The sequence below is a fragment of the Scyliorhinus canicula genome, chromosome 11 (assembly GCF_902713615.1).
Source record: "Scyliorhinus canicula chromosome 11, sScyCan1.1, whole genome shotgun sequence".
Classification (NCBI taxonomy): domain Eukaryota; kingdom Metazoa; phylum Chordata; class Chondrichthyes; order Carcharhiniformes; family Scyliorhinidae; genus Scyliorhinus; species Scyliorhinus canicula.
The window spans coordinates 2,327,001-2,350,250 of NC_052156.1; the positions used below are offsets into that span (position 1 = coordinate 2,327,001).

Genomic DNA, 23,250 nt, shown 5'->3' on the forward strand with positions numbered 1-23,250 from the left:
TCATTCCCCACTTGCTGAAACTTACAGCAGTATTTCATAGTTCAGTACAAGACTGCAATTCCAAGCTCTCAATAACTTCAGCGCCGAATTGCAGATTCATACTAGAGTGACCATCCCTAGTTTCCAAGATATAGGGTTTGTAAATCCTAAATTTAAAGTTATCAACCAAACAAGCTTCTGCAGCTTTGTGCATAGTCCTGCCCACCTCAACCTGGCACCTCATTCAATTCTGAAAGAAAGATTTGCATTTCAGTAACACCCTTCACAAGTTCAGGATGTTCCAGTTAATGAGGTACTCAACAATGGGACTAGTTCAGCTCAGTTGGCTAGACAGCTGTTTTGTGATGTAGAAAGTCCAGCAGCAGGGGCTCAATTCCCATACTGGATGAGGTTATTCATGAAGGCCCCACCTTCTCAACCTTTCCCTCGCCTGAGATGTGGTGACCCTCCGGTTAAACCACCAGCAGTCAGCTTTCCCTCTCGGCTGATGTTCACCTGGGACTATGGCGACTTTACCTTACCTACCCTCGTGTTGTCACTGTTATTCTTTTAATACATTTAGAGTACCCAATTCATTTTTCCAATTAAGGAGCAATTTAGCTTGTCCAACCCACCCAGCTTGCACATTTTTGGGTTATGGGGGCGAAACCCACGCAAACACGGGGAGAATGTGTAATCTCGACACGGACAGTGACCCAGAGCCGGGATCGAACCTGGGACCTCGGCCCCATGAGGCCGCAGTGCTAACCCACTGTGCCACCGTGCTGTCACTGTTATAATGTAGGAATAATGGCAGCCAATTTTCACTTGGGAAGGTCCCCAATATCTATTAACCAGATATCTATTTTCAGTGGCACAAGAAACAGGAAGAATAGACCATTCGGCCCATCGAGGTTGATCTTGGGCTTCAGCTGCATTTTCCCATCCGCTCCTCATATTCCTTAATTCGAGACACAGACAATCTTTCAATCCCAGCCGTAAATATATTCAACGTTGAAGCACGGGGGCGGCACCATTGTTAGCACTGCTGCCTCACAGCACCAGGGACCTGGGTTAAATTCCGGCCTCGCGTAACCGTCTGTGTGGAGTCTGCACGTTCTCCGTGTCTGCGTGGGTTTCCTCCGGGTGCTCGGGTTTCCTCCCACAGTCCATAAACGTGCAGGTTAGACGGATTGGCCGTGATAAATTGCCTCTTAGGGTTGGGTTGCAGGAATAGGACGGGGGATTGGGTCTAGGTAGTGTGGTCATTCAAAAGTGCAGAGGATACCGGAAGTCTGCAGAGGGATTTGGATAGGTTAAGTGAATGGGCTAGGGTCTGGCAGATGGAATACAATGTTGACAAATGTGAGGTTATCCATTTTAGTAGGAACAATAGCAAAAGGGATTATTTAAATGATAAAATATTAAAGCATGCTGCTGTGCAGAGAGACCTGGGTGTGCTAGTGCACGAGTCGCAAAAAGTTGGTTTACAGGTGCAACAGGTGATTAAGGCGGCAAATGGAGTTTTGTCCTTCATTGCTAGAGGGATGGAGTTTACGACTAGGGAGGTTATGCTGCAATTGTATAAGGTGTTAGTGAGGCCACACCTGGAGTATTGTGTTCAGTTTTGGTCTCCTTACCTGAGAAAGGACATACTGGTGCTAGAGGCTGTGCAGAGGAGATTCACTAGGTTAATCTCAGATCGGAAGGGGTTGGATTACGAGGAGAGGTTGAGTAGACTGGGACTGTACTCGTTAGAATTTAGAAGAATGCGAGGGGATCTCATAGAAACGTATAAAATTATGAAGGGAATAGATAGGATAGATGCGGGCAGGTTGTTTCCAGTGGCAGGTGAAAGCAGAATAGGGGGCATAGCCTCAAAATAAGGGGAAGTAGATTTAAGACTGAGCTTAGAAGGAACTTCTTCACCCAAAGCGTGTGAATCTATGGAATTCCTTGCCCAGTGAAGCAGTTGAGGCTCCTTCATTAAATATTTTTAAGATAAAGATAGGTAGTTGTTTTGAAGAATAAAGGGATTAAGGGTTATGGTGTTCGGGCCGGAAAGTGGAGCTGAGTCCAAAAATGATCAACCATGATCTCAGTGAATGGCAGAGCAGGCTCGAGGGGCCAGATGGCCTACTCCTAGTTCTTATGTTTGTGTTCTTAAAAGGGTTGGTGCAGATTCGATGGACTGAATGGTCTCCTTCTACACTGTAGGGATTTTACAATTCTATTCTGATACACAACCATTTGGACTGGAGAATTACAAAGATTCACAACACTTTGAGTGAAGTAATTTCTCCTCATCTAAGTCCAAAGTGATCAGCTCTTTATCCTGAGACTCCGGACACATGTTTGAGATTATCCGACCAATGGAAGCAATCTCTCAGGGTTCACCCTGTCAGGCCCAACTGTAATCTTGTCGGTTTTACTGAGATCACCTCTTATTCTTCAAAGCGCCAGAGAATACAAGCCCAATTTACTCAGCCACTCATCATAGGACAATCCCCAGGATGTGCAGTGAGGGAGGAGATTGCAGAGGTCTGATGCTAATTTTCAAATCCTCTCTGGACACAGGAGAGGTGCCAGGGGACTGGAGGACAGCTAATGTGGTACCATTATTCAGAAAAAAAACAGGTAATTACAGACCGAGTCCAACATCAGTAGTCAGGAAATTGTTAGAAAAATTCTGAGGGTCAGAATTAATCTCTACTTGGAGAGGCAAGGATTAAGACTTTGTTAAGGGGGAGATCACGTCTAACAAATTTAATTGATTTTTTTGAGGTGGTGAATAGGTATAAATGAGGGCAGTGCAGTTGATGTAGCCTACATGGGAATTCAGTAAAGGTTTTCATAAGGTCCTTTGTGGGAGACTGGTCAAGAACTAAGTGTGCATGGGAACCAGAGCAATTTGGATCCAAAACTGGCTTAGTGGCAGGAGGCAGAGGGCGTTAGTTGAAGGTTGCTTTTGTGACTGGAAGACAGTGTCTGCTTTTGCACCGCAAGGATCGGTGCAGGACCCCTTGCTGTTTGTAGTGTACATTATGATCTAGACGTGAATGTGGGAGGTATGATCCGTAAGTTCACATTTGACATGAAAATTGGTGGTGTGGTAAATAGTGAGCAGGAAAAGCCTTAGATTACAGGATGTCACAGACGGGCTGGTCAGATGGGCAGAACAGGTGCAGATGGAATTTAACCTGAAAAGTGGGAAATGATGCATTTTGAGGAGATATACAAGGTTTGGGAATACATAATGAACGATAGGATGCTCGGGTGTGCAGAGGACCAGAGGGACCTTGGGGTGAATGTCCAAAGATCCCTGTAGTTAGTAGGACAGGTAGATAACATGATTAAAAGGCATATTGGATTCTTGTCTTTATTACCCGAGACATAGAATATAAGAGATGGAGGTTATGGTGCTGGACAAAATGATCATTAGGTCACAGCAGTGGTGACCAGGCTATGGGAAGGATGTGACTGCATTGGAGAGGCAGTGGGGACCAGGCTATGGGAAGGATGTGACTGCATTGGAGAGGCAGTGGGGACCAGGCTATGGGGAGGATGTGACTGCATTGGAGAGGCAGTGGGGCCACACTATGGGAAGGATGTGACTGCATTGGAGAGGCAGTGGGGACCAGGCTATGGGGAGGATGTGACTGCATTGGAGAGGGAGTAGTGACCACACTATGGGAAGGATGTGACTGCATTGGAGAGGCAGTGGGGACCACACTATGGGAAGGATGTGACTGCATTGGAGAGGCAGTGGGGACCAGGCTATGGGGAGGATGTGACTGCATTGGAGAGGCAGTGGGGCCACACTATGGGAAGGATGTGACTGCATTGGAGAGGCAGTGGGGACCAGGCTATGGGGAGGATGTGACTGCATTGGAGAGGCAGTGGGGCCACACTATGGGAAGGATGTGACTGCATTGGAGAGGCAGTGGGGACCACACTATGGGAAGGATGTGACTGCATTGGAGAGGCAGTGGGGGCCAGGCTATGGGAAGGATGTGACTGCATTGGAGAGGGAGTAGTGACCACACTATGGGAAGGATGTGACTGCATTGGAGAGGCAGTGGGGACCAGGCTATGGGAAGGATGTGACTGCATTGGAGAGGGAGTAGTGACCACACTATGGGAAGGATGTGACTGCATTGGAGAGGCAGTGGGGACCAGGCTATGGGGAGGATGTGACTGCATTGGAGAGGCAGTGGGGACCAGGCTATGGGAAGGATGTGACTGCATTGGAGAGGCAGTGGGGCCACACTATGGGAAGGATGTGACTGCATTGGAGAGGCAGTAGTGACCACACTATAGGAAGGATGTGACTGCATTGGAGAGGCAGTGGTGAACAGACTATAGAAAGGATGTGACTGCATTGGAGAGGCAGTGGGGACCAGGCTATGGGAAGGATGTGACTGCAATGGAGAGGCAGTGGGGACCAGGCTATGGGAAGGATGTGACTGCATTGGAGAGGCAATGGGGATCAGGCTATGGGAAGGATGTGACTGCATTGGAGAGATTCACCAGGAGGCTGCTTGGGCTAAAAGCAAATTACTGCGATGCTGGAATCTGAAACGAAAGAGAAAATGCTGGAAAATCTCAGCAGGTCTGGCAGCATCTGTAGGGAGAGAAAAGAGTGAACGTTTCGAGTCTAGATGATCCTTTGCCAAAGCTAAACAAAGAACAAAGAAAAGTACAGCACAGGAACAGGTCCTTCGGCCCTCCCAAGCCCGTGCCGACCATGCTGCCCGTCTAAACTACAATCTTCGACACTTCCTGGGTCCGTATCCCTCTATTCCCATCCTATTCATGTATTTGTCCTGATGCCCCTTAAATGTCACTATCGTCCCTGCTTCCACCACCTCCTCCTCCGGCAGCGAGTTCCAGGCACCCACTACCCTCTGTGTAAAAAAACTTGCCTTGTACATCTACTCTAAAGCTTGCCCCTCGCATCTTAAACCTATGCCCCCTAGTAATTGACCCCTCTACCCTGGGAAAAAGCCTCTGACTATCCACTCTGTCTATGCCCCTCATAATTTTGTAGACCTCTATCAGGTCGCCCCTCAACCTCCGCCGTTCCAGTGAGAACAAACCAAGTTTATTCAACGCTCCTCATCGCTAATGCCCTCCATACCAGGCAACATCCTGGTAAATCTCTTCTGCACCCTCTCTGAAGCCTCCACATCCTTCTGGTAGTGCGGCGACCAGAATTGAACACTATACTCCAAGTGTAGCCTAACTAAGGTTCTATACAGCTGCAACATGACAATTCTTATACTCATGCCCAGGCCGATGAAGGCAAGCATGCCATATGCCTTCTTGACTACCTTCTCCACCTGTGTTGCCCCTTTCAGTGACCCGTGGACCTGTACACCTATATCTCTCTGACTTTCAATACTCTTGAGGGTTCTACCATTCACTGTATATTCCCTACCTGCATTAGACCGTCCAAAATGCATTACCTCACATTTGTCCGGATTAAACTCCATCTGCTACCTCGCCGCCCAAGTCTCCAAACGATCTAAATCCTGCTGCATCCTCTGACAGTCCTCATCGCTATCTGCAATTCCACCAACTTTTGTGTCGTCTGCAAACTTACTGATCAGACCAGTTACATTTTCCTCCAAATCATTTATATTGACTACGAACAGTAAAGGTCCCAGCACTGATCCCTGCGGAACACCACTAGTCACAGCCCTGCAATTAGAAAAGCACCCTTCCATTGCTACTCTCTGCCTTCTATGACCTAGCCAGTTCTGTATCCACCTTACCAGCTTACTCCTGATCCAGTGTGACTTCACCTTTTGTACCAGTCTACCATGGGGGACCTTGTCAAAGGCCTTACAGAAGTCCATGTAGACAATATCCACTGCTCTACCTGCATCAATCATCTTTGTGACCTCTTTGAAAAACTCTATCAAGTTCGTGAGACACGACCTCCCCTTCACAAAACCATGCTGACTCTCGCTAATACATCCATTTGCTTCCAAATGGGAGTAGATCCTGTCTCGAAGAATTCTCTCCAGTAATTTCCCTACCACTGACGTAAGGCTCACCGGCCTGTAGTTCCCTGGATTATCCTTGCTACCCTTCTTAAACAAAGGAACAACATTGGCTATTCTCCAGTCCTCCGGGACATCACCTGAAGACAGTGAGGATCCAAAGATTTCTGTCAAAGACAGAGAAAATGGGAAATATTTATACTGTGGAGTGAAAATGAAAGATGAGTCTTAGCCACAGAAACCCAGGGAAACGGGGTGCTAATAGCCACAGAAAGCAAGGGAAAGAGTGCTAACGGTAGTCCCCAGAGAGAACAAAAGGTGTCAAAGGCCAAACTGCAGAGAAACTAACAATAGAGGGTAAACTGTGACAGATGTAGATGTGGGGGGAGCGGAAGGGGGAAGCAAAGGGGAGAAGGGGTAACGAAAGGTGGATAAGATGTGGGGGGGGGGGGGGGGGGAGTGAATATATATATATATATATATATATATAGAAAGATGAGAAAGAAAGAAATGGTAAAAACCTTAAAATGAAATGGGATGAAAACAAATGGGTTGAGGTGGGGCTGATCATCTGAAGCTGTTGAATTCGATATCGAGGCCGGAAGGCTGTAGCGTGCCTAACCGGAAGGTGAGATGTTGTTCCTGCTGTTTGCCTTGAGCTTACTGCGGTCTGTGCACATTCAGGACCCTGACCTTCCCGTTGCTTACCATTTTAATACAAGACCCTGCCCCCATGCCCACATGTCTGTCCTTGGCCTGCTACAATGTTCCAGTGATGCTCAACGCAAACTGGACGAACAACATCTCATCTTCCGGTTAGGCACGCTACAGCCTTCCGGTCTCGACATCTTGGATCATAGAATTTACAATGCAGAAGGAGGCCATTTGGCCCATCGAGTTTGCACCGGTTCTTGGAAAGAGCACCCTACCCAAGCCCACACCTCCACCCTATCCCCATAACCCAGCAACCCTACCCAACACTGAGGGCAATTTTGGACACTAAAGGGCAATTTAGCATGGCCAATCCAACAACTTCAGATGATTAGCTCTACGCCACCTCGACCCATTTGTTTTCATCCCATTACATTTTAACTACTTTTTACCATTTCTTTCTCTCGTCTTTCTTTATATATATTCTCCCCCCCCCCAAACCCCGTTCCTGTCCCCGTTGATTGGTTAAGTAATAAAAAATTTGGCTCGGGACACTGTAGGAGAACTGGTCTCAACACAGAATTTTCAGGTCCTGTCCCCTCGCTCTGCACTCCCGTCACCATAGTTTCACTCTATCAATTCCTCAGATCTTTTGAATGGTGATCTTTTACATCCATCTGACATGGCAGCAGAGCCTCACTTTTATGTCTCATCTGCAAGACAGCGCTGGCCTTCACCCTCAGGGTACAGTCATTTGAGGGTTTGGGCCACCAAGCACCCCCAGAATACTGTTTAACCGGCTCGTGTCTCACCTTGTAACACATGGGGCACACCAGCTTGGACTTGTACTGGCCCTGGAATAGATCGACGATAAAGGAATCATTTCGCATCTTGTGACGCTCCCAGGCCTCCTCTGCCACGACCTATCCAACACAACGTTAAGTTTATAGTTAAGGAACAGGAGTTTTTGCAACACAAATTGCAGAACTTAAAAGCTCTTACATCTTCAGCTTTTCCCAGTTATCAAAGGTAATCACCCGAAACTCTGCCAGTCACGTTGTGCATTCTCAGTAATTTTGCTGTTTTAAAAATATATATTTTTATTCTCCTCCTTTTTCACAATTTTTCTCCCGAATTTACACCCAACAATCAATAACCAACAACAAATATCTCAAACCCCATAACAGTAACAACGATCCCATCCTCCCACCATGCCCAGACATCAGCCCGCATGTTAACATAAACAAATGACAAAGAAAAAAAGGAATCCGGGATTACCCATAGCCATCTTCAACATACTCAGCCCCCCTCCCCCCGGACCCCAGCCACCCTCTTTCTCCCCCCCCCCCCTCCCACCTAATGTTCGATGTTATCCAGTTCTTGAAAGTGCATAATAAATAGTGCCCATGACTTGTAGAACCCCTCCGAGCTTCCCCTCAGTTCGAACTTAACCTCTCAAGGGTCAAGTATTCCAACAGGTCCCCCCCCCACCACGCCAGGGCACAGGGTGGAGAGGCCGCTCTCCATCCCAGCAGGATCTGCCTTCGGGCGATCAACGAGGCGAAGGCTACGATATCTGCCTCCACACCCGTTTCCAACCCTGGCCGGTCCGACACCCCGAATATGGCCTCCCGGGGGCCCGGGTCCAGCTTCACATGCACCACCTTGGAGATTACCCTAAACACCTCCTTCCAGTACTGTAATTTTGCTATTTATTGTGAAATAAATTTCCATGATTTAGACCAGAACAGATAGTCAAATCACGAAAAAGTGTCAATCAGTTTTACTTGGTGTCACATGACTATGCTCCTTTATCTTTGAAAATACGATTTTTCAACTTTCAACGGACTGGAAATTTTGCCATTTGAAATACGAGGACAGAATAACCTACTTAAAAATGAACATCCACATTGCAAGGTGAAGGTGAAAAATAAACAAATCACCATCTGGGGAGTGCGAAGAGACTGACAATTCCTATAATTCAGAGGTCCATCGAACTAAGAAGAGACATTAAAATTATATTGAAACAATGGCTTCCACAGGGGGACTCATCTTAACCCCTTGGAAATACACAATGGGTGAAGTATTTCAAACCAGCCTGCCACTGTTGCAGAGATTGCAACAAAGCTTTCAGCAGAGGAAACAAGCTGGGCTCTCTTCCTCTCTCTCTTTTGTAATAGGTGCATTATCCAGTTCTGAAGCCAACTTTACTATCTGTATGGAGTTTGAACGTTCTCAGTGTCTACGTGGGTTTCCTCCGGATGCTTCGGTTCCCTCCCACAGTTCAAAGATGTGCGGGTTAGGTGGATTAGCCATGATAAATTGCCCCTCAAGTGTCCAGGATGTGCAGGTTAGGCCATGGGGTTACAGGGATAGGGTGGGATGGATGGAGGTGTGGACATGGGTAGAGTGCTCATTTGAAGGGTCAGTGCTAACTCAATGGGTCGAACGGCCTCCTGCCTCCAGGAATCCTATGATTACTAGAAATCTACCAGGAAACCGAGATCACGTAATAATTTCAAGAAGCTATTGGCCAAGTGCTGGTAAATGGGATTATGATTGGCAGATCAGATGCTTTTCATGCAGCAGTGCAGACTCGATGGGCCGAAGGGCCTTTTCAGTGCTATATTTTTCTGCGATTCTGTGATCTAACCACATCCACGAAGCTAACCGAAATTGGCCACAACATTTAAAATCCAGGTCTCAAGGACAATCTGTTCTTTCAAATAGTTTTTAAAAATTGGACTTTAATTTGCCTTATTTCTTATACTGCATGTGTGGCATGGGGTTGGGTTTAGCGGTTGACAGATTTGCTCCTGGACTCGAGAAAATCTTGTTTGAACGTCTCCTTGTTGCTTATAGCTTAAATGGTTAAATACATTGTTGCCATTACAGAGACCTGGCTGAGGGAAGGGCAGGATTGGCAGCTAAACGTTCCAGAATTTCGATGTTTCAGGCAGGATAGAGGGGATGCAAAAGGGGTGGCGGAGTTGCGCTACTGGTTAGGGAGAATATCACAGCTGTACTGCGGGAGGACACCTCAGAGGGCAGCGAGGCTATATGGGTAGAGATCAGGAATAAGAAGGGTGCAGTCACAATGTTGGGGGTTTACTACAGGCCTCCCAACAGCCAGCGGGAGATAGAGGAGCAGATAGGTAGACAGATTTTGGAAGAGAGTAAAAGCAACAGGGTTGTTGTGATGGGAGACTTCAACTTCCCCAATATTGACTGGGACTCACTTAGTGCTAGGGGCTTAAACGGGGCAGAGTTTGTAAGGAGCATCCAGGAGGTCTTCTTAAAACAATATGTAGAAAGTCCAACTCGGGAAGGGGCTGTACTGGACCTGGTATTGGGGAATGACACCAGCCAGGTGGTAGAAGTTTCAGTAGGGGAGCATTTTGTGAACAGTGACCACAATTCAGTAAGTTTTAAAGTGCTGGTGGACAAGGATAAGAGTGGTCTGAGGATGAATGTGTTAAATTGTGGGAAGGCTAATTATAACAATATTAGGCAGGAACTGAAGAACCTAGATTGGGGGCGGATGTTTGAGGGTAAATCAACATCTGACATGTGGGAGCTTTCAAGTGTCAGTTGAAAGGAATTCAGGACCGGCATGTTCCTGTGCAGAAGAAGGATAAATACGGCAAATTTCGGGAACCTTGGATAACGAGAGATATTGTAGGCCTCGTCAAAAAGAAAAAGGAGGCATTTGTCAGGGCTAGAAGGCTGGAAACAGACGAAGCCTGTGTGGAATATAAGGAAAGTAGGAAGGAACTTAAGCAAGTATTTAGGAGGGCGAAAAGGGGGTCACGAAAAGTCATTGGCAAATAGAGTTAAGGAAAATCCCAAGGCTTTCTACACGTACATAAAAAGCAAGAGGGCAGCCAGGGAAAGGGTTGGCCCACTGAAGGACAGGCAAGGGAATCCATGTGTGGAGCCAGAGGAAATGGGCGAGGTACTAAATGAATACTTTGCATCAGTATTCACCAAAGAGAAGGAATTGGTGGATGTTGAGTCTGGCGAAGGGTGTGTAGATAGCCTGGGTCACATTGAGGTCCAAAAAGATGAAGTGTTGGGTATCTTGAAAAATATTAAGGTAGATAAGTCCCCAGGGCCTGATGGGATGTACCCCAGAATACTGAAGGAGGCTAGAGAGGAAATTGCTTAGGCCTTGACAGAAATCTTTGGATCCTCTCTGTCTTCAGGTGATGTCCCGGAGGACTGGAGAATAGCCAATGTTGTTCCTTTGTTTAAGAAGGGTAGCAAGGATAATCCAGGGAACTACAGGCCGGTGAGCCTTACGTCAGTGGTAGGGAAATTATTGGAGAGAATTCTTCGAGACAGGATCTACTCCCATTTGGAAGCAAATGGACGTATTAGCGAGAGTCAGCATGGATTTGTGAAGGGGAGGTCGTGTCTCACGAACTTGATAAGAGTTTTTCAAAGAGGTCACAAAGATGACTGATGCAGGTAGAGCAGTGGATGTTGTCTACATGGACTTCTGTAAGGCATTTGGCAAGGTCCCTCATGGTAGACTGGTGCAAAAGGTGAAGTCACACGGGATCAGGGGTGAGCTGGCAAGATGGATACAGAACCTGCTAGGTCATAGAAGGCAGAGGGCAGCAATGAAAGGGTGCTTTTCAAATTGGAGGGCTGCGACAAGTGGTGTTCTGCACGGATCAGTGCTGGGACCTTTGCTGTTCGTACAGTAGTCCCCCTTTATAACGCGGGTGTTGGGGTCCAAGACAGCCACCCGCGTTGTATCCGAGCCGCGGATATCCATGATGGGGGTTTTAAATTTATTTAAAAATCTATGCTAGCGCTTCCCATTGAGAGTCTACGGGGGGGGCGGGGGGAGAGGTCAGACCCCCGTAGACTCACAATGGGAAGCGCTAGCATAGATTTTTAAATAAATTTAAAACCCCCATCGTGGATCCAATTAAAACAGTGTCAATTTCAGCAGCCGGCTCACTTTGATCCGGAGAGGGAAGCTGCTCTCACTGAAACAATCAGCCGGCCGCTGAAATTGACACTGCCCGCTGCTCTCTCCCTCCAATCCAACTTTTAAGTTTTAATGTTTCTGATTGGAGGGAGAGAGCAGCCGGCAGTGTCAATTTCAGCGGACGGCTCACTTTGATCTGGAGAGGGAAGCTGCTCTCTCACTGAAGCAATCAGCCGGCCGCTGAAATTGACACTGCCCGCTGCTCTCTCCCTCCAATCAGAAACATTAAAACTTAAAAGTTGGATTGGATTGGAGGGAGAGAGCAGTGGGCAGTGTCAATTTCAGCGGCCGGCTGATTGCTTCAGTGAGAGAGCAGCTTCCCTCTCCGGATCAAAGTGAGCCGGCCGCTGAAATTGACACAACTGACAGTTGGGGTCCATAAGCCCCCCGCGGTATATCGCGAACCGCGGTATTGCGGAGCGCGGTATAACGGGGGACTACTGTAGTATATATAAATGATTTGGAGGAAAATGTAACTGGTCTGATTAGTAAGTTTGCAGACGACACAAAGGTTGGTGGAATTGCGGATAGCGATGAGGACTGTCAGAGGATACAGCAGGATTTAGATAGTTTGGAGACTTGGGCGGAGTGATGGCAGATGGAGTTTAATCCGGACAAATGTGAGGCAATGCATTTTGGAAGGTCTAATGCAGGTAGGGAATATACAGTGAATGATAGAGTATTGACAGAGAGATCTACTTGTACAGGTCCACAGGTCACTGAAAGGGGCAACACAGATGGAGAAGGTAGTCAAGAAGGCATACGGCATGCTTGCCTTCATTGGCCGGGGCATTGAGTATAAGAATTGGCAAATCATGTTCCAACTGTATAGAACCTTAGTTAGGCCACACTTGGAGTATAGTGTTCAATTCTGGTCGCCACACTACCAGAAGGATGTGGAGGCTTTGAAGAGGGTGCAGAAGAGTTTTACCAGGATGTTGCCTGGTATGGAGGGCATTACATATGAGGAGCGGTTGAATGAACTCGGTTTCTTCTCACTGGAACGATGGAGGTTGAGGGGCGACCTGATAGAGGTCTACAAAACTATGAGGGGCATAGACAGAGTGGATAGTCAGAGGCTTTTCCCCAGGGTAGAGGGATCAATTACTAGGGGGCATAGGTTTAAGGTGCGAGGGGCAAGGTTTAGAGGAGATGTACGAGGCAAGTTTTTTTACACAGAGGGTAGTGGGTGCCTGGAACTCGCTGCCGGAGGAGGTGGTGGAAGCAGGGACGATAGTGACATTTAAGGGGCATCTTGACAAATACATGAATAGGATGGGAATAGAGGGATACGGAGCCAGGAACTGTAGAAGATTTTAGTTTAGACGGGCAGCATGGTCGGCACAGGCTTGGAGGGCCCAAGGGCCTGTTCCTGTGCTGTACCTTTCTTTGTTCTTTATTTGGATTCGAAGAATGTACCCTTGTGAAAAAGAAACATTACCCTTTGCCCTGAAAAACCAAGGAGGTTAAATAGAGGGGAACCAGTCCAACCCTCTCACCTGGTCGGAACATTGCTCTGCGGGTTATTTCTACAGCAATGTGGAAGGAGTAGAAGAATAATGTAAATTGAACTGTGACGAGAAAGTCTGCTTGCCTGCAGGGCGTTAGCTGTGTGTTAACACAGTGGGACTGAGCACAGATTCTCAAACACAAATCAACTCTGCCAGTCGTGTGTGCCACTGGCGCCTTTCTGAGGTGATGCTTTTTATAGACTAGGTGGGAGAGGAGTTACAAATTGAAAGCAACATTTTATTCATTAGCCCCAATTATGAGGTGGAGCTGGTAGGATGGGGTGATTGGCTTGGCTCTTTCAAAGGTCCAGCACAGGCACATTTCTGCATTGCAACATTCTGTAATTCTTTTCTCAGCCTGGTCCCGCTCTCTGGGATTCTCCAGTTAGTCTCTCAGCCCCCAGCCAAAGTATTTTTCACTGTTCTAATACTTCATAGCGTTGGATATCATGATTGCAACAAGAACTTGCATGGGACTAAGAACAGGCACAGCACTGCCATCTATAGTTATTTGTGTGTATTACAACTATATCGGAATGTATCGTAAAATAGTGGTAGAAAATGTACAAACTACATATAGGAATAAATGGAGCATCTGTCTGCGTTTTCAGTATCAGTAGATGACAGTGTTATTGGCAGTAGGCCATAGAGTTAACTCAACAAGTGGTGGCTGAACAAGATGATAACGTAGGTTAAAAAACATATGGGATCCTTAGCTTTATAGTCAGAGCAAAAATCAAGGAATTATTGTATCCAATTCTGGACTCCACACTTTAGAAAAGATGTTAAGGTTTTCGAGAGGGTGCAGGGAAGATTAAATAGAATGGTTACAGGGACAAGGGATTTCAATCAGTGCGGAGGGACTGGAGAAGTTGGGATTGTTCTATTTGGAGCAGAGAAGCTCGGGAAGTTTAATGGTGATGTATTAAGTGAAGGGCTGTTTGAGGAAGTAGGGAGAAATTATTTCCAGTGGTCGGTGGGTCATCAAGCAAAGGACACAGATTAAATGTCATTGGCACAAGGGAGTTACGGCCAGTTCTCTCTTTAGTCGTGTCGACTTTAACGGAAACAGTTTTGAGGCCTCGCCAAATAGCCAGAGATACCTTGGTGCATTTGCACTGTACACTCTGTACCATTAATACAATCTGTACAACTTGAATGCCCAAAACTGCACAAGTTATCTAGGACTTGACCAATGGTTAACTAAAGATAGAACATCACATTCAAAAAGGAAAGGTCCATTGCACTGCAAAGTGGTGCATAAGCAAAAGCCAGACCCAACTACTTACTACTGGGACACCAATAAGGCAACAGCTGGAGTTACAGGTCACAGGGTTACCCTGTAGTGTGACATACCTCATCTGGCCGCCCATCAGAATCCACTGTCTCAGTGTACGGTTTATTCTGTATTCTATTGAGGTCCTCATGGAGGCCGTCCAACAGAAACGCCATAAATTCCTGGGCATCATGCTGTGCATAGCCAGTGAACTGGCTCGCTTTACTGGCCACAATAGCCTAATAGAAAAGATACACGTCATGTAGCAAAGCACATACACTGCAGCCATAAATAAAACTGAATGCATTTAAGTCACACACGAAACCGATTCAGAACCTCGTTTGAAAATAATAGCCAACAAAGTTAGGTTCCTTTTATCCTCCGGTAATTTACTTCTCCTCTGGAAGTGGGGACAGTGCCCAAGGGCACCCTTCTCTGGCAGGGTACAGCACCCAATCGGGCAAAGCACCCGAAGGTGCCCATTTCCAATGACAGATCTTCGAACGGATATGTTTGCCAGGATTTTGCACCCGCGTTTACCGCGAGGAGCCCAGACAGGATGGCCAGGAACCTCATTGCAATAAATTAACGTATCTTTAAAGGGCTTCCCCGCCAAACGTTTCCCTCCACATAGGAAACACCCAGTGAAAGAGCTGAATGGTCACCTCCTGTTCCGAACATGGCTAAAAGGTTCCATCGGTGACCAGTTTGCCAATTTATTCAGAAACCCAGCAGGGGACTTTGGCTAACTCACCTTTAACTTTGATGGCTGGTAAGCGTGGTGCGTCCCCTTCCACAGAGCCCGCAGCAGAACGGCAAAACCAATGGCCAGGCGGCCACCAGTCCCCAGAGGATTGTTGTAATTTAATTCAGACTCAAAAGATCGATCTGGTCATATGTAGAAAGAGACAGAGATATTCAGGCTTTAACTTGCAGTGAGGGGGTTAATTACTCTTCAGCAGAAGCTCATATTAATGTGTCAGATAACTGAATCAAGGCACTGAATCCAATTAATTACTCTCAGGCACAGTGAGTTACGTAGACCATAGAATTCCTCCAGTTCAGGAGGCGGCCATTCGGCCCATCAAGTCTGCACTGATACTCTGGAAGAACACAGTCCACCCCCCCCCCCCACCCCCCCAAAAAGTCCCATAGCCCCACCTACCCTGCACATCTTTGGACACTAAGTGGCAATTTAGCACGGCCAATCCATCTAACCTGCACATCTTTGGGCTGTGGGAGGAAACCGGAACACCCGGAGGAAACCCACGCAGACACGGGAAGAACGGGAAAACTCTAAACAGCCACCCAAGACAAGAATTGAATCCGGGTCTCTGGTGCTGCGAGGCAGCAGTGCTAATCACTGTGCCACCGTGCCGCCCCTAAATACAACAGATATTTTGCAGCTTTATCAGCCCATAAAAGGCATTCTGTTAATTAACTAGCTCATCAGTTTATTAGGGTGGTTGAAAGAACCTGCTTTTATTTAGCACCTTTGACAACTGTGGGAAACCCCAAAGCCGTTAATAAAGCAGGTGTGAAAGCAAAGTCACTGTTGCAATGTAGGAATGTGGCGGCAAATGTGCTGTCACAGCACGGTCACAAGAACAGCAACATGGTGATGGTGAGGTAATCTGGTTTACTGTCGCTGGTTAAGGAATAGATATTGGCCAAAGTTGCTGGGAAGAACTCTCCTGCTCTACAGTGAAATAGGAGCCTGGGATCTTTCACATCTTCCTGAGGAAGCAGGTAGGTTTCTCATCTCACCTGAAAGAGGATTCCTCCCTCAGCACTGACACTGGCAGTATCAGCCTGGATTACAGGGTTGAAGTCTGTTTTGGGCCTTTAACCCACCATGTCCCGACACAGACTAGCGCACACTATTCACTACACCTAACAGTGACTGGCACGGTTTCTCGGAAGCAGAATGTAACCTCCCTGCACTCACCGTGGAAATAGTCGCGGAGTTCCCTTGTGTTGGACAGTGACTGAATAACACTGTTCATGAAGCAAGTGTTTCCCAGGTTGACCAACCCAGTGAACCCTGGCAGACAAACCTTCTTCTCCTCCTCCTCTTCCTCCTCTTCAGTGTTCTCAGGGTTCGTCACGCTGTGAGTCATCGGCGTCACCATGCAGGTCGGCTTAGGCTTCAGCACAAAACACAAGGTGAAAGTTCGCTGCACTCCAACATACAATCAGAGATTACAGAAAAATGCCATTCAGCCCAATGCTCCATTCTGGGTGTTTATGCTCCACATTAACCTCCTCACTCCCTAACGCTATCAACATATCCTCATACTTCTTTCTCTCTGATGTGTTAATCTAGCTTTCGTGTAAAATGCAGCTAGTTCTTTTGCCTCAATTACTCAGTGAGGCAGCGAGTTCCATATTTTAGACAGTCTGTGCAGATTTTGTGAACATCTTATATTTTTGTTATTTCAGGTTGTGGTGTAATCAGCCCTGCCCCCCACCCTATTACAGACCTTCCCCTTTGGTGATTTCTCTCTGCTTATCTCTTTTTCTGTACTTGCTTGTAAACTGTTAAATCCTAATTCTGACTGAAGATCATTGGCCTGAAACATTAACTATGTTTCTCTCAACAGCCTCCCAGTGTGCCTGGATCATCAGGTCTATCTCAGGATGTAACTGCCTGGAGTGGAAACATACAATTGCTCAGATTGAAGTTACCAACTAGTTCACGAATGTCATTTTCAACGACAGAAACCTGCTACCTTTAGCCAGTGGGGGCGTATATATGAATCCAATCCCACAGCACTATTTATAAATTCATTCTTGGGATGTGGGTGTCACTGGCTATGCCAGCGTTAATTGTCCATCCTTAGGTGCCCTTGAAAAGATGGTGAGTTGCCTTCTTGAACCGCTGCAGTCCATATGGTGTAGGTACACCCACAGTGCTGTTAGAGAGGGAGTTCCAGCACCAGAGTGGAACTTAGAACAATCAGCATCTATAGGGAAATGGTACTCAACAAACTATTGGGATTGAGGGCAGACAAGTCCCCAGAGCCCGATGGCCGACATCCTACAGTGTTAGTGGCAGCAGAGATAGTGGATCCATCGGTTATAATATTCCAAACTTCCCTGGATACGGGAAAGGTTCCAGTGGATTGGAAAAATGCTAATACCCTTATTCAAAAGAGAGGGAAACAGAATGTGGGAGATTACAGACGGATTAGTTTAACATCTTTTGTTGGGAAATTGTTAAATCCATTACTAAGGAATTAACATCAGGACATTTATAAAGTCAAAATGCTATCCAGAGTCAGCATGGTTTTATGAAGGGCAAATCATGTTTGATTAATTTGCTAGAGTTCCTTGCAGATGTAACAAGCCAAGTAGATAATGGGAATCCTGTAGATGGAGTATATCTGGACTTCAAAAGGTATTTGATAAGGTGCCTCACAGAAGGTTAATTCACAAGATTAGATCACATGGGGTTAGGGATAATTTATTAGTTTGATTAGATGACTGTCCAGGCTGATGGACAGAAGACAGAGTCGGGATAAATGGGTATTTTTCTGGATGCAAGATATAACTAGTGGGGTGCCACAGGGTTTGGTTCTTAGGCCCCAACTATTTATAACCTATATTAACGACTCGGATACAGGAATAGAAGGTTCTAGTGCCAAATTTACTAATGACACTTAATAGGTGAGACAGTTAGTTGCAATAGGGAAATAAGAACCTTATAAATGGATATAGATAGGTTAGGAGAGTGAGGCAAAATGTGGCAGATAGAGTTTAATGTGGATAAGTGTGAGGTCATGCATTTTGGTCAGAAAAATTGAAAAACAACTTATTATCTAAATGAGGAGAGACTTTGGGGAGCTCCGGTGCAGAGGGATCTGGGGGTCCTCGTTGATGAGTCAGAGAGAACTGGCATGCGGGTACAGCAGGTAATAAAGAAATGGAATATTGGCATTTATAGCTAAAGGAATAGAGCATAAAAGCAAGGAAGTGTTGCAAATGTACAAGGTTTTGGTGAGACTGCACCTGGAGTAATGTGCACAGTTTTGGTCCCCTTATTTGAGGAAGGATGTAGTGGGATTGGAGGCAGTTCAAAGGAGGGTCATTAGATTGATTCCTGAGATGAGGGGTTTGTCGTACGAGGAGAGATGGAACAATTTAGGCCGATACTCTCGAGAGTTTAGAAGAATGAGGGGAGATCTAATTGAGGTATACAAGATGAAAGGTGTGAATAAAGTAGATGTGAAGCAGATGCTTCCTCTTGTGAGGCATTCTAGAACGAGAGGTCTAACTTACAACAGATTTGAGGAGAAACTACTTCTCCCAAATGGTCATGAATCTGTGGAATTCACTACCCAAGAGTGCGATGGATGCTGGCAGAGAGTAAATTTAAGGGCGAGTTAGACAGATTTTAATTGGTAATGGGTTGAAGGGTTATTGAGAACGGGCAGGGTGGAGGAGTTGAGGCCAGGATGAGATCCGCCATGATTGTATTGAATGGTGGAGCGGGACAGAGAGGCTAAATTGCCGACTCCAAATTCTTATGTCCTAAGGAAGAACTATTCTGTCTAATTCCACCTTCCAGCTCTTGGTCGGAGCACTGTAGGTAACAGCACCTCAAACACAAATCTGGTGTTATTGATTAATAAGCAGATTTCTTGATTAATAAGGGAGTCAGGGGTTATGGGGAGAAGGCAGGAGAATGGGGATGAAGAACATATCAGCCATGATTGAATGACAGAGAAGACTCAATGGGCCGAATGGCCTAATTCTGCTCCTATATCTTATGGTCTTACTTACCGATGTTACAAGTGTGTCCTGCTTAATCTGGATGTTCTCGGGTGTTGACCTGATTGCCACTGACTCGAGGTTGGTCTCCTCTGTGCGCAGTTTCTCTTTCTCATTCGAGCGTGACTCCTCCTTGGGAGGAAGTGTGTGCTGGCTGCTCCCAGGCTGTGCTTTATCCAATGAAGTTGGGCCTGCAGGCATAGCTACTTTGGCACCCCCCACTGCACCTTAAACAGGGGAGCACAAGGCTTATGTTTAGAAGGTCCAGTGAAAACACACACACACTCGAGCATTGTTCAAGGCAACAACCGCTACAAAGGTTTGAATTCCTACCTTTCTCACCCTGGATTAAATAGAGTGAAGCTCCCTCTACTCTGTCCCATCAAACACTCCCAGGACAGGTACAGCACGGGGTTAGATACAGAGTAAAGCTCCCTCTACACTGTCCCCATCAAACACTCCCAGGACAGGTACAGCACGGGGTTAGATACAGAGTAAAGCTCCTTCTACACTGACCCCATCAAACACTCCCAGGACAGGGACAGCACGGGGTTAGATACAGAGTAAAGCTCCTTCTGCACTGTCCCCAACAAACACTCCCAGGACAGGGACAGCACGGGGTTAGATACAGAGTAAAGCTCCCTCTACACTGTCCCCAACAAACACTCCCAGGACAGGTACAGCACGGGGTTAGATACAGAGTAAAGCTCCCTCGACACTGTCCCCATCAAACACTCCCAGGACAGGTACAGCACGGGGTTAGATACAGAGTAAAGCTCCCTCTACACTGTCCCCATCAAACACTCCCAGGACAGGTACAGCACGGGGTTAGATACAGAGTAAAGCTCCCTCTACACTGTCCCCATCAAACACTCCCAGGACAGGTACAGCACGGGGTTAGATACAGAGTAAAGCTCCTTCTGCACTGTCCCCATCATACAATCCCAGGACAGGTACAGCACGGGGCTAGATACAGAGTAAAGCTCCCTCTACACTGTCCCCATCAAACACTCCCAGGACAGGTACAGCACGGGGTTAGATACAGAGTGTAGCTACCTCTACAGTGTCCCCATCAAACACTCCCAGGACAGATACTGCACGGTGTTAGATACAGAGTAAAGCTCCCTCTACACTGTCCCCATCAAACACTCCCAGGACAGGTACAGCACGGGGTTAGATACAGAGTGTAGCTACCTCTACACTGTATAATTACCACGATGAAGCCTCAAAGTCAGAAACAGACTCTGTATAGAACCCCATTTGGTTTTTTCGATTTCCCAACCATCCTGTGGCCCCCTTATTTAACAACTTGTGTTTATATATTTTTTGTGTCACAAAAATACACTTCATTTGTAAAATCAGTGAAAGAACATTACAAACATTTAAAATGGCCATCAGAGGAAGTGCAACGATATTCAGGTTTTCTACAGAGATCATGCTGTGTCTTTCGAGTAATAAAGTCACTGGGGAATGAGGGAGAGTTCAGTCTTGTGATTCTTCAATCTCATTTTACATGTTGTCCTTGTGGTCAGTCTGAACTGGTTCAATCCCAGAACCTCAAGCTGGCAGGCTGGTGGCTGGCCTGCAGTGCGATCCGATTACAACAAGGAGTCTTTTTAATTTGGTTGACCACGTGGAGCTGTGCAATATTCTGGAATATGCTGATCAGGCTGTTTTGCTGCTGCTTGCAGTGACTCTCATCAGGAGATCGGTCATCGTATCCCGAGCTCCTCTGCCTCTCACCATCCTCACTCATCCCACGGAGCTCATCTGCAACCGCTCTGTGACGCCCGTCATCTAACTATGCCTCAGTCACCCCACTTTCCGCTCTCCTCCACATTGCCCTCTCGGAGAGATCTCTAACTTTTCAGCTTTGATCAAATGGTCAAAACACTGACATTTTCTTTTCTGGATGTCACTTTTTCCAAATCCTTGTTCAAGAACCTTTTCATTTGCCCTCTGCTTTCTATATGGGATTTTTAGCAAATGCCTTAGCCTCCACTTTCTTCCAGAGCTTTACTCATTGTCCAGGTGTCTGAAGCCGACAGGAAAGTGGATGGAATGGAGCGGTTCATGATTTTTTTTCCTTGTTACAAGTTTGAGTTTTGTTATTAACACATCCTTCAGTTTCACAAAATTACTTCCCGATATTGCAATACTTTTCACTTCTGCATCACATTTGCTATATTGTGTTGTCATTTGTCCTAAAGAGACAACTTATCTACTTGTTCTAGTGTGACGCAATCAACTTTAATCCTCCTTCTTAGACCTTTATCAAACGTTGTGTTTAGTGTAAAGCCCATACTCTTGTATCAAAAGAGAAAATGCTGGAAAATCTCAGCAGGTCTGGCAGCATCTGTAGGGAGTTAAAAGAGCTAACGTTTCAAGTCCAGATGACCCTTTGTCAAGCCCTTTGTCTTGAGCCTTGACAAAGGGTCACCTGGACTCGAAACGTTAGCTCTTTTCTCTCCCTGCAGATTGGATTGGATTTGTTTATTGTCACGTGTACCGAGGTACAGTGAAAAGTATTTTTCTGTAAGCAGCTCAACAGATCATTCAGTACATGGAAGAAAAGGGAATTAAACAAAATTCAAGAAAATACAAGAAAATACATAATAGGGCAACACAAGATATACAATGTAACTACATAAGCATTGGCATCGGATGAAGCATACAGGGTGTAGTGTTAATGAGGTCAGTCAACAAGAGGGTCATTTAGGAGTCTGGTGACAATGAGGAAGAAGCTGTTTTTGAGTCTGTTCGTGCGTGTTCTCAGACTTCTGTATCTCCTGCCCGATGGAAGAAGTTGGAAAAGTGAGTAAGCCGGGTGGGAGGGATCCTTGATTATGCTGCCCGCTTTCTCCCGGCAGCGGGAGGTGTAGATGGGAGTCCATGGATGGGAGGCAGGTTCGTGTGATGGACTGGGCTGTGTTCACGACTCTCTGAAGTTCCTTGCGGTCCTGGGCCGAGCAGTTGCCATACCAGGCTGTGATGCAGCCCGATAGGATGCTTTCTATAGTGCATCTGTAAAAGTTGGTAAGGGTTAATGTGGCATGCCGAATTTCCTGAGTTTCCTGAGGAAGTATAGGCACTGTTGTGCTTTCTTGGCGATAGCGTCGACGTGAGTGGACCAGGACAGATTTTTGGTGATGTGCACCCCTAGGAATTTGAAACTGCTAACCATCTCTACCTCGGCCCCGTTGATGCTGACAGGGGTGTGTACAGTACTTTGCTTCCTGAATTCAATGACCAGCTCTTTAGTTTTGCTGGCATTGAGGGAGAGATTGTTGTCATTACACCACTCCACTAGGTTCTCTATCTCCCTCCTGTATTCGGACTCATCGCTATTTGAGATCTGGCCCACTATGGTCGTATCGTCAGCAAACTTGTAGATGGAGTTGGAACCAAGTTTTGCCACGCAGTCATGTGTGTACAGGATGCTGCCAGACAGATGCTGCCGGACCTGCTGAGATTTTCCAGCATTTTCTCGTTTGAGATTCCAGCATCCGCAGTAATTTGCTTTTTTCGACACTCTTGTATGCCTTGGTGAAGGTGCTGATGATGGCTTAGAGCTCAGCTTCGGAGAATGTGCACAGACACAGGCATTGCCTGCATACTGCAAAATTCAATACAAGATGGGATGACCTTGGATCTGGCCTGTAGTTTAGCTCCATTCCAGTGGGGAGTTTGCTGAGGGCAAGATGGAATATTGCAGCAAGGAAGATCGTGAAGAGCATCATTGTGAAGACACAGCCTTGCCTGACTCCAGTCTGAATGTCAATGGGTCTGTGGTGGATGTATTGGTCAGGATCAGGGTGCACGTCATTGTGGAGCAAGCGAAGGATGTGGACAGACTTTTGGGGGCAGCCGAAACAGAAGGGGACACACTTAATCCCTCGCAGTCGACAGGCCCTTGTGAGGTCAAAAGGTAGCCACGTACAAGGGTTAGTGCTGCTCCTTGCAATTCTCTTGTAGTTGCCACACAAAGATAATGTCCGTTGTGCCCCTTAGTGAACAGAATCCTCATTGAGACTCTGGGTGGAGCTCTGC

At 46.5% G+C, this 23,250-nt stretch overlaps 1 protein-coding gene across 1 annotated transcript in view; it reads right to left on the reverse strand.

Annotated features, from left to right (window-relative positions):
• The window catches only part of usp19 (ubiquitin specific peptidase 19), a 148,533-nt gene that overhangs the window by 44,142 nt on the left and 81,141 nt on the right, over positions 1–23,250 (reverse strand). The window contains 5 exon segments of the mRNA XM_038812099.1: positions 7,451–7,561; positions 14,508–14,666; positions 15,182–15,315; positions 16,376–16,574; positions 19,213–19,421. Of these exon segments, the coding sequence (XP_038668027.1) occupies positions 7,451–7,561; positions 14,508–14,666; positions 15,182–15,315; positions 16,376–16,574; positions 19,213–19,421 (812 nt within the window).